The sequence below is a fragment of the Delphinus delphis genome, chromosome 3 (genome assembly GCF_949987515.2).
Source record: "Delphinus delphis chromosome 3, mDelDel1.2, whole genome shotgun sequence".
NCBI classification, from domain to species: Eukaryota; Metazoa; Chordata; class Mammalia; order Artiodactyla; family Delphinidae; genus Delphinus; species Delphinus delphis.
In genome coordinates this window covers 28,543,677-28,556,039 of record NC_082685.1, presented here as the reverse complement: position 1 = coordinate 28,556,039, position 12,363 = coordinate 28,543,677, and the positions used below count along the sequence as shown (strand labels likewise).

At 47.7% G+C, this 12,363-nt stretch overlaps 1 protein-coding gene across 1 annotated transcript in view; it reads right to left on the bottom strand.

Moving 5' to 3' along the window:
- Window positions 1-12,363, bottom strand: part of SLIT3 (slit guidance ligand 3) — a 609,828-nt gene that overhangs the window by 121,711 nt on the left and 475,754 nt on the right. The window contains exon 10 of the mRNA XM_060008410.1: window positions 1,963-2,034. Within this exon, the coding sequence (XP_059864393.1) occupies window positions 1,963-2,034 (72 nt within the window). The remainder of the gene's footprint in view (window positions 1-1,962; window positions 2,035-12,363) is intronic.

Genomic DNA, 12,363 nt, shown 5'->3' with positions numbered 1-12,363 from the left:
TACTTCCCAGGTCGTGACGGAGAAGATCTTATGAATTTTGAATGCACAGATCATGGCAACTCCAATGGGATGGAGAAAGGACAGTAAAACATAGTCACACTCTAAATTACCTGGACTTCGCAAAAAATTAGAGCAGTCACTTAAATCATGTAAGAGATATAGGTTGGGGCAGTGACCGAACTTGTCATTTTTCACTGAAATTACTATCTGGCTGCATAATCAAGCTGGGCTTTAAAAATGAATTGGGGGGGGTGCATATGGGGAGTGAGCTGGAGAAGCAGGGAGGCCAGGAGATTAATGGCCCAAGGTTTAAATATTAAGGCCTGTATTTATACAGCTCCTCCAGCAGGAAGGCTGCCAAAGGGAGGGAAGGAGTATGTGCTTAGAGCTGGCGCATCATGTTGGTTTCTACTTCTGGAACTGTACCAGGAGAAAATCTTGTTTGGTGTGGCTTTCCAGGGAGATGGGAAGTTGGCTTCCTAGGATCTGAGGGTAAAGCGTACCAATGCCACTGTTTCGCAGGGATGTTTATTTTTAACATAAAAGGAGCAAGCAGACACTTAACCTCTTTAATGCAGGCCCTCCTACTCAAGGGAAACCGATGAATCAGCCTGCGGTGCAAGGGAACAAAACCCAAGTCCATGCATATTTCTACCTGCCCTCTCTCTTTTCTCTGTGTGGGGGGCCAGAGGGAGTAGGCAGGCGCAATGAAAGCAGCACCGTGATTACTGGGCTATAATAAATGATTTCTTAGCCTGGAAAAGGGACAGGAGCCTCCCTCCTAGGCTCTTATTATCTGTGATGGCAATGGCTGGGTTGTTTCTGAATCCTACTAGCCTCCCTTCAGAGCACCCCGCTCTGAGTGACTCACAGATCCCTGCTCAGGGTGGTCACGTGATGGGGAGGGGTGGTGCTGATGACATTACCACGATGGCAGGGACGAGGGCCGTGAGGCTCAGATGCTGTCAATGGAGTAGGGAAGGTACACTGCAGGGTTGGTGTCAGCAGGTACTGATAAGCTGCAGTGATGGCGTGGTATTGGATATGGTGGTAATGGCCATGCTGGGGATCATCATATGGGCAAGGGAGGTTCCAAGGCTTCTTATCTCACTTAGAAAGATTAGAAAGTCCTTACCATGGTCTAAAGAGCCCACGGGAGCTGGCCCTTATCTACGTCTCCAGCACAATCCCCACCACTTTCTCTTCATTCACTCTGTTCCTCCTCTCTAGTCTGCAAACCATCCATGCATATGCTCCTGAGAACTCCTCTAGACTCACTCCCTTCCTTCACTCAGGTCGCTTGCACACAGAGGCCTTCATGGGTCAACCCATCTAGAGACCACCCCTCCATCAATCTCTAGCCCCTTCCCTTCTTTTGTTTTACTTTCTAGTACTGGTCAGTTTCTGACATTTACTGGGTTTTATTTCTGTGCCCTCCCACTCAAATACACAAGCTCCATCAGAGGAGACTTTGTTTTAGTTCACCCTCTACCCACAGATCCCAGCACAGTTCTTTGTTCCTGATGGACACTGGCTAAGAATTTGTTAGATGAATGCGTGCATGGTGGTAGGGATGCTGGTGACGGCGCTGTAGGATGATATAGGGAAACGGCCACATCTCTACTGAAGCTCCTACTTGAGGTCCGCATCCCCCAAACCAGGGGACAATCAAATGGTGAGATGGGATTGTTTTAGGCTGATACAGCCCCACCTCCCACCCAGATAATTTTACTTCACTCTAGTTGGAGTCGCCCTTAGATCTGAGGTGCCTAAACCCATACACCGCCCCATCTGAATGCAGCACCCTGGTCTTACCTCCCCGTCTTGGGAGCCATTCCAGGTCTGACACTGCACTCTCCTGAGGGTTGTGATGCAGCCTCTCATCTGGGCAGCCTGCCCACTACACACAGTACCCCCCGAACTGAAAACATTTGGGCCCATTTCTCTCCAGGGGAGACTCACATTCGCTTCAGTTTCTTGTATTGGGTGAAGGCTCCAGCAGGGATGGATTTGATGGAGTTCTGTTCCAGGCGTCTGAGAAACAGAGCAGAAAAGAGTCGATTAACCATCCACCCATCAACAAATGGTTGCCGGGGGCCTTGAGGACAGGATGGTCTCTCCCATCAGGTGGCATACATCCTTAGATGAGGGAGACTTGGTAAACACCGTCCGAAAGCCAGAGACTGGGGTTCTGGTGTGTGGGGCAGCCAGCTCAGGGTCTGATACCCCTGGGAGAAAGCTAGAAAAGATGTCTTCTCCTTGAGCATATTTGGTTCTCGTTTACGATACGTTGTCTTTGGGAGGCAGCTGTCATCTTCAGAAAATGCTGTAGGAGGTAACCAGAAGGCTGAAAAAGTCAAAGGGATAAAGAGAAGGAAGAGTAAAGACAGATGGACAGAGAGCAATGCCTACCTGTTCTGGAAGCATGTCACCATTCAGTGAAAACCTCCACCATCCTGCTGTTGGGGTGCAGTACAGGCAGAGACTGCACTTCTGGGCTTTTCTTTTTTTTAAATGGAGGTATAATTGACATGTAACTTTAGTGTCAGGTGTACAACCTAACGATTCAGTATTTGTTTCTGGGTTTTTCAATCGGCTGTTCTAATATGATGAAGAAATAGCCTTCAAGTCTCTGGGCTCCCAGCCTGACATTCATCACACTGGCTCCCTGATATCCTGAGGGCCCCAGGGGCCCCGAATGGATCACTCCCCTGGGTTGCTGCTACAGTCTGTAGCTTTATGGCCTTACGGACTTTGCTGAATTGCTCTCTCTCCTATTACTCCGGAAAGAACAAGAGATGCTGCAGGCCCAGGGCCCAGAGCTTCCTTGGAAGAGAAGGAGCATGGGGAGTGAGCAAGCCTTTTCATCCTTCATTCTTTCATCTATCAAATGACTTCCCGCCGCCAAGAACAGGTGTGGTGGGAAACAGGCATGAGCGGAAGGCGGGGCCTGCTATTAGAGGTGATGAATGGTGGCCTGGTCCACATCTCGCGTCTCTCCGAGGTGTGGACCTTTTCATCACCTCCTCATTTGGCATGAATGATCCCCAAACCCTCTGCTGGGAAGACACAAAAAAGTGTGTGTGTGTGTGTGTGTGTGTGCGCGCGCGCGCGCGCGCGCGCGCAAGGGGAGGGCTGGGCGGAGCACAAGGCAGACATGGGAGGAACTGGCTCCCTTGGAGGCTCCATTTGGAGGATGCACACTTCTGGCTGGGATGAACCCATTCATCTTGAAGAGTAATCCCCGCTGCAGAAGAGGGGAGGCAGCTGTATTAATTTGTGCCTCTGCAATCTCATCTTCATTGGGGGAAAGAGAGTATTTGTTACTGGAACCACTAATGGAGCAGTCTGCCAGCAATTTTCCCATTTCAAACAACATCTCAGCTGCTAACGTGGAATGGTTTGTCAGGCCTACCCATAACACAGACAAATCACTCTCCAGGCCGAAGGAAGGGGGTGAGGGGGGTGGAGAAAGAGGAAGGGTGGCTGCGAGGAGAGAGGGAGCATCAGGACAGATCATTCTTGGCTGCCGGATGAATCGAGTCTACAAATGAGGCTGCCACGGTCTATTAAGAGAGCCTCTTTGGGGCCGGAGGGGCCGGGGAGTGTGCTCTGTCGAGCACGTGGGCATAGGCTGGCTGGACAGCGGCCTGGTTGGCCTGTGGTGAGCCAAAAAAGCATGCCACGACGTCGCAGAGGCTGCGGGCTCCTGGATATAGCCACCCACAGAGGCAGCAGACCCGGGCAGGCTGCCTTGACTGAGAAGTTCCAAGGACATTCTCATTTCCCAGCTGAGCAGAGTTCAGGGATTTCTCAGCCAAGGCAGCAGCTCTGTGAACCTCTGGGGCTGCCAGTCGGGTGGCAGATGCTCTCCAGGAATCCTGGGGTTCACCTGCCATTTTGGCAGGGGGATTGCGGCTGGAGGATGCCTCTGGAGAGAGCCACTGTCTGTAACGATGGCAATCCCCTCAGTTTCTGCACTGCTCCCGGCTGCAGGCCAAGAGCCCAAGCTAGTCAGGTCAGCTGGCTGACCGTGCAGTTCATAATGAATAACGTCCACTTTAGCAATGGGTGCAAGAGCTAAGGGAAGGACGAAACAGTGAGTAGGATGTGATACCCATCCCCAAGGAGTTTAATCATCTGGTGATAGAGACCAGCCCAAGACGGTCCATCACAGAACCAGATTTTATTGCTAACCTAACAAGAAGAGTTGTCCTTTGTGGAATCGAGTTGGTTTAGGTCTATTATCTCTGTGAATCCTTACACTTCTGAGGCAAGCTGTGTTGGCCCTACTTTGTGGACAAGGAAAATAAAACCTACATGGATCAAAGAGCCTATCCGAAGTGCCAGAGCTAATAGGTGGCGGAACTGGCATCTTCCTCTTTCCGTCCATTGGATGCACTGCCTTCTCTATTTTTTGAAAACAGAGAAAGTGAAGTCCATATACTAACATAGCTTTCCCAAAGTCCCAGAAAAGTTTAAGGGGTGAAGACCCCAGTACTCATTCTGAGACATCATGCAGTCTCTGCAGAAGTAGGTATGTTGTAAAAAGGCTGTAGGAGTTGAGGGAAGATGGAATATAGATGCATGTGTGTGTATACACACACACACACACACACACACACATATATAACAATATATGTATAAAATATGCAAATAGACTGCAAAGGTGTGGCTTTGAACAAAGAATTCCCATCTCAGCCTGTTAACCCTGGCAGGGACGTTGCTGTGTATCCTGTACGCTCTACCCTTGCACACTCTGGGGATGGTCTTTATTTCTGCAGTCTCTCTGCCTCTTATGCTGCTGTGGGTACCCGCTGGACAGGCAACACCCTTACAGGGTGCCAAGGCCAGGACATGATGCGGGTGAGCCTTGCCCCAGGGGGCATTAGAGCTTGTCGGTGTACTTCAGATGTAAAGTTAAGGCAAGGGTGAGGACGATGACAGTAAGAGCTACTAGGTATTAGCTTGGACTTGTAAGTCAGGCATCACACTAAGAGCTCTGCACCGTACATCTAACTTAGTATTGACACCTCTCTGAGGCAGATCCTGTTTGTTATCACTACTCCCACTTTAAACATGAGAACACCGAGGCTCAGAGACGTTAAGTCACTTGTCCATATTCACAAAGCCAGGAAGAGCTACAGCCGGGACTCAAACTCAAGTTCATCCAATTGGAAAGCCTGCACTCTCGGTCACTGAGCTTTGCTGAATACCGTTGGCTGCTGAGGCACCTCTATTCCTTTAGTCATTGCCCACTTATCCTCAGGAAAACTGCCCCTCGGTCAAGGAAGGAACTCTGGGGTGTGTGTGCACACGCACGTGTGTGGGCACACACACAGGCTCTACGCAGCAGCAGCCTCTGGTGGGGTTTACATGGCTTGGAACAAGCATGCAAAGATACGTACTCCCAGGGACAAAAATTCAGTGTGAAGGACAAAAAGCATCAGCAAAAACTGTCACATTTAGGGATGTGTCTGAAGCCAGCGGCTGTCTTTGGTCTCTCTTAACTGGCACATGTGTCTTTCTCTGGCAAACATTCTTCCGGCTGCAAACTGATTTAATAGAACTAGCATAAAAACAAACATACAAACCAAACATCTGAGCGTCTTCCGGCGCTGGTAGAAGCAATGCGAACATCTGATGGGGGCTTCAGTCATTTGCGTTCTGTATTGATTTGCCCTAGTTCCTCAGTGCTTCCTTAATGATCTGTCATTCGCAAACACGCGACTGAACACAATATATTTCTAGCAACACATAAGTCAACGTGATGCCAGAGGGACTGGCAGGGGCATAGCTAGTGCAGGGCCATGGCAGCAAGTCACCTGATAAAGAGTTTCTGGAGCTGGATTCGAATATCGGTTGCAATAATGGTGGACATCTACCATTGATTGAGGGCTTTCTATATATCAGACACCGTGCTCTTCACACACTGGCTCATTTTATTCCTTCAGCAATACTACAAAGCAAGTAGTATCACTAATATAATAACAACAGAGATGAGGCATGTGGGCATATGTGACATGAGTCATTCCTAACCAGCTTTGCAGAGCACCTGGCATTGTCTACAGAAAACCGAGGTGCAGACACAGAGCCAGATTTGCTCTTCTTATTATATGCGTATTCTCAGATGCCTCCAGCAGACAAATCTTTGTCGTCAACTTAGAAAAAAATGAGAACTTGAGACTAAAGCATTCTATCATGTCACATATGTAACATGTGCACAAGCTTTTTCCTTTTAGATTCCACTTAGGAGCTTTCAAACGTTGTGCTAACTTTCTATGCAATTAGGTTATATTATGTAATCTTCATGGAGAATCTCGAGTAGGGACGATGAGCCCCATTTTGCAAAGATGGGAACTAAGTGACACATGAGATGTTAAGAAAGGTACCCAAAGAGGCAGAACCGGGATCCAAACCCAGGACTATCTACCACAAGGCTCTGTTCTTAATTATTCTGCTGCCTGATCAGCTTCACCTTTATCCCACCTGCCCCCAACCCACCCCATCCCCCCTCCTTCCCCATGGCAGCCCCCCAGAAACCTCGTGTCCTCAGAAGAAGATGTGGTATGTATATACAATGGAATATTACTCAGCCATAAAAAAGAACAAATAATGCCATTTGCAGCAATGTGGCTGCAGCTAGAGATGATCACACTAAGTGAAATAAGTCAGAAAGAGAAAGACAAATACCATATGATATCACTTACATGTGGAATCTAAAATATGACACAAATGAACCTATCTACGGGTCAGAAACAGACTCACAGACATACAGAACAGACTTGTGGTTGCCAAGGGAGAGGTGGGGGAGGGAGAGGGATGGACTGGGAATTTGGGGTCGGTAAATGCAAACTATTACATTTAGAACGGATAAACAACAAGGTCCTACTGTATAGCACAGGGAACTATATTCAATATCCTGGGATAAACCAGAATGGAAAAGAATATAAAAAAAAGAATGTATATATGTGTACAACTGAGTCACTTTGCTGTACAGCAGAGACTGGCACAACCTAGTAAATAACTATACTTCAATTTTTTTAGAAAAGGAAAAGAATCCCGGATGTTGATGATTTCCAGAGCCCTCCAGCCCTTTTGCTCTGCTGGCTGCTTTGTTTTTAAACTTTTCTCTCTTTTTAAAAATGTCCCTGGTGACCAGTATCATGGGGGCATATTTGCTTTGTTTAGCAGATAAACCATTGTTTATCTCCCCACCCCAGATAAACAGTGGGGTTGAGGTGAGGCTAGGTGGAAAATGGGGCTACCTTTTCCCCTACATGCTTTTGATTTAGGATTTGACGTTTACGTCCATCCACAGCCTTTCTCTGGCAACTAAACTTACCTGTTATAGCCAAGGGCATGAGACCCGGGATGACACTAAGTGGAGGTACAGAGCAAAAATGGAAGAAGATGGGACAGAGATGAAGATGAGGTTCTAGGTACAGATGGCCCCTGTCGAGCCCTGAGGCCAGGAGGGCGGAACGAAGACTACAGAACAGAAGAACGTGTGGGCCTCTGGCTCTTCCCAGAATCTATCCCTGCTGGAGGCTGGAGCGGGTTCAGAGAAACGACATGGAGCAGCAAGAACAGTGCTGTTGGTGGGAGCTCAGTTTTGAGGAAAATCTGCAGTGAACCGTCTCACTGTGGGTTCTCTGGAAGAAAGCTGTTTTTAGAGGAATTGGCTCTGCTATTCAGGGAGACCAGTGCACACTTCTCTGAGCTGCCTTGGCTTTGAAAAAAATCTAAAAGAGTCTGCCAGATTGCTTTGCATGAGAGATAGACCTTCCTTCCCCTGAATGTTGGGGAGTGCAGAACCCCTCCCAAGGTTCAAGAGCATCACTACCGGCTAAGGATTGCACATACAGGGAACAGAGAACCAGATGTGGTGCAAAGCGACGCTAAAGAGAAGGAGAAATCTGGGTTATATAGGTGGCTATGGACATGAGGTGGAATTCTTGATGGTAAAAAGAGAAGTCATGTTCAGATGTCTTTGGGATGATAAATCAGACACTTCCTGTGCATCTTGGGGTGCATGCTACAGTTTCTACTCTCTGCTCCCTCTTTCTCATCTTTCAACTTCCCCCACCTGCTGGTCTTCTCTCATTGATAAGAGGATGAATTTTAACGGCTCAAAAGACATTTAGGGGCTTCCCTGGTGGCGCAGTGGTTAAGGGTTCACCTGCCGATGCAGGGGACACGGGTTCGTGCCCCAGTCCGGGAAGATCCCACATGCCGTGGAGCTGCTGGGCCCATGAGCCGTGGCCGCTGAGCCTACGCGTCCGGAGCCTGTGCTCCGCAACGGGAGAGGCCACAACAGTGAGAGGCCCGCGTACCGAAAAAAAAAAAAAAAAGACTTTTAGGCCAACACACAGATCCCCAGGCACGAGCTTCGTTGCCTTAGGGAACAAACAGGTTTCCTCTGCAAAGGTCTCTCTTACATGTCACCTCTCCCAGTATCTAACCAGAGAATCTTGCCTCATCTGCTTTAATGCCTCAGCTTTATTTTATCACAGAGGAGAATGAGACAAACACAGCAAGAGAAGTTCTAGGCAATCTGTCTGGTGGGTCGTGTGTGCCGGGTCAACAGGGGCAGCCTTATTTGCATGTCTGCATACATTTGCATGAAGATGAGCTATTGCCACGCTCAATTCACAATGCAAGTGTCTAGCCTAATTCTTGAACCTGTTCTCTCAACCATAATCTTCAAAGAACTGACGGAGCTTTATGGAGGGATCTTCTGCAGGTAGCTTCAGCTCCCGTGATGTGGTTTCCAACCTTTCTCACCATGCCTAATATAAAAGTGGTGGTAGTAGTAGCTGCAGTTGTAGTAAAACAATACCAATCGCTGCTAACATAGTATATCCTATGCGCCAGACCCAATACTAAGCATCTGATAGCATATATTCATTTCACTTTCACACAAACCATTAAGACGGTACCACTAGCCTCTGAATTTTTCAGTTGAGTAAACCAAGACTCAGAAACGTTATTTGCCAATGGCGGAAAGGCAGGGCAGAGCTAAAATGTGGGTCTGCCTGGATTCACGGTCTACACTCTTAAGACCGTGCTTGCTGTTTGCGGCTGCTTATTTTTAGAAGTACTCTAGCTAGGTTGGCCATTCCCAGACTTCTAGATTTCATAGGCTAGGTGGTTACAGACCTCTTATTTTGTCAATTAAGGCAATCTCTGTATGTCTATTATACATAACACTTATATATAGACTTATATTTATAATTATATAATAATAATGACACATATGATTAAACACATATTTATATTACATACTCATCCTTCCGTGGACATCATTTTATAAAATGAAGAGTATTTTTAACAACAATGATAACAGAGTAAGGAAGTCTAGAAATTTAAAATAAAGGACACTTCTTGAAATGGAATATTTTTGCTCAATGCAAAAAGATCACATTGTTCTTGTTATTCTTTTTTTTTTTTTTTTTTTTTTTGCGGTACGCGGGCCTCTCACTGCTGTGGCCTCGCCTGTTGCCGAGCACAGGCTCCGGACGCGCAGGCTCAGTGGCCATGGCTCACGGGCCCAGCCGCTCCGCGGCATGTGGGATCCTCCCGGACCAGGGCACGAACCCGTGTCCCCTGCATCGGCAGGCAGACTCTCAACCCCTGCGCAACCAGGGAAGCCCTGTTCTTGTTATTCTTACTTGACCTCATTTAAGGAAAAACTCAGTAATAATCAGACAGCCTTTCAGAAATAACTAGTCTAGCTTGTCAACGTTCCTTTTAAAATTCAATGTCCAGGTGTGAGCTCAATGGCCCAGGTATGGTCTGGCCTCCATGGGTCGCATCTCCAGTGGGGACGTCTGTAATTTCTCTCCCCCAGACACCTGAGCTGTGTGCCCGTGAGGCCCAGGCTGGAGGTATAGGGATGTAGAGTGGGAGAGGCAGGTGGGCAGGCCCGAGCTCCTGAATCAGGGCAGGCGTGGGGACGGCTGTGGTCTGAGACCTGGTCAGCGGAAGGTCTGTGGTTGCCAAAGAGAAAAGATAAAAACTGGCAGATGGAAGGGGAAAGGAACAAGGCGGGGCAGAGAAAGAAAGCAAGGTGCTATGGGAATCTGAAATGAGATGAATGTTGGCAGGAATTCTGTCTTGACACCCTTGTTGGGAGGCCCAGAGTCCTACCCTGGCATGGATAGAGGGAATGGCTCTTGTAGTGAGGAGCACAGGGTTAAATGGGTAGAGAAAGAGACTGGGCTGGGGAGGAAGGTGGGAAGACTGTGGGTGCAGAGAGGGAAAGAAGGGGGAGTGGATCAAGGGAGGGAGAAAAAGAGATGGGGGAACGGTACAGAAAAGGCAGAGAGGAGGGACAGGTGTAGGGTGAAATGGGGGACGAAGGGCAGGGGGTGGGGATGGGCGGGACAGGTGTGAGGTCTAAGTGAAGTCCCAGGAAGGAAGGGCTCTCCAAGGCTAGAGCAAGGGACCACAAGGAGTGAAGGCGAGTCACAGCAAAGCACAAAGGGAATTCACTGTTGGTTTTTGCTAAAAGAAGACCGACGGCTGAGTGAAGGTGGAGGAAGGTACAGAAGGTGTGGATTTCAGGGCCAAAAGAACACACGTGGCTGACTAGCTGCTGCCTGCAGGAAGGGTGTGGAGGCATGGGTTGTGTCCACTGGGGCTGGGGAAGAACGTTTGAAAGGGAATCAGAGAAAAGCTGACAAAGCAACTGAAGAAAGAAGAAACAAAGGCTCCCCTGTTGTAAGTTGTATGTTTCTTCTCATCTCAATCAGGGTGAAACCAAAGTCATTAAAATGATCTGGCCCCTCATTACCCCTCTGACCTCATTCCCTGACACTCTTCCTTGTGTTTCCTCCACTCCAGCCACACTGGCCTTCTGGTATACCAGGCACAGTCCTACCTCAGGGCCTTTGTGCATGCTGTCCCCTCTATTTGCAATACTCTCCTCCAGATATCCACTTGCTTTTTCTCTCACTCACTTCTTTATTTTTCTCCACAGAACCTACCATCTTCTAACATAATATCTAATTCACTTTGTTCTGTTTATTGTTTGTTGCACTGTTCCCTCAACTAGAATGCAAGCACCATAAAGGCAGAAATTTGGTCTATTTTGTTCACTGCTGCTCCCTAAGCACAGAACAATGATTGGACCACAGTGGGCTCACAATAGATGTTTGTTGAATGAATGCATGAATGAATGAAAGGGTCAATGGGTCATCTATTGGAATGCATTGGGAACAGAAGGGCATGCATAAGAGGAGAAAGAGGAAGGGGGGAGGGGAAAAGGGAGGAGGAGGAAGGAGAGGAGGGGGAGGGGGAGGGAGAGTAGGGAGAGGAGATGATGCAGCAGAGAGGTGAGGGAAATGTATACAATATCTTTTATTTGGAGGGATTTTATCTAATGATGTTTCTAGTTGGGGGGGGTTCCATCTAATCATGTGTTTAATAAAGCCATCTGAAGATGAAGGTAGAAATGAAAACAGTTATTGTCATGTAAAGAGTGACCTTCAGGTCAATGTTCACTGACCCTCTACTCAATCCAGAAAGAGACACTGGCCATTTTCTAACATATGAGAGAAGAGTGGACAAGATTAAGCTACGGGGACAAACAAATTTTACTGGAGTTTTGGATACCTGTGCACACACATAGACACACACAATCTTGTCTCATTACCTAAAGGTCTAATCTAGACGACAATAATCTGATTTGAAATGATTAAGAGCTCAGTCTCTTGCTCAGTAATAGTAGCTGTGAAATCAGTTCATTATTTGTATACTTTCCTCCTCCACCACCGTTTTATAGAAGGCTTGCCCTTCTGTCAAGGGCTATATTAAGTGCTTTACATGTGGTATTTCATTTAGTTTTCACAATGACCCGTTCAGTAATACTATAATTATCACATTACTATAAATGAGAATACTAGAGACGAGGGAGAGCAATTGTTTTGCCCATAATCACAAACAGCTAGTACATGGTAGAGCCAGGATATAATCCCGGGGTGACTCTAGGGCAGGGACTGGCCAACCTTTACTGCAAAGGGCCAGACAGAAGATATATTAGGCTTGGTGGGCTGTAAGTTCCTTGGTCACAACTATTCAGTAATGCCCTACAAGAACAGCCATAGGCAATACATAAATGAATGGGTGTGGCTGTGTTCCAATAAAACTTTATTTACAAAAATAGGTGGTGGACATACTTGGCCCACGGACTGTCATTTGCTGACTGTGCTCTAGAATCTACGCTCTTGACCCCTGAGCTATCATACCTGGGAAAGCCTGGAAAGAGAGCAAAGAGATTGCTGAGTGCTTTCAACAGTCAGCTCTAACAGCCCAGCATGCCGCCAGCCTGTGGGGGACTGGATGAGACCAAGAGGCGCA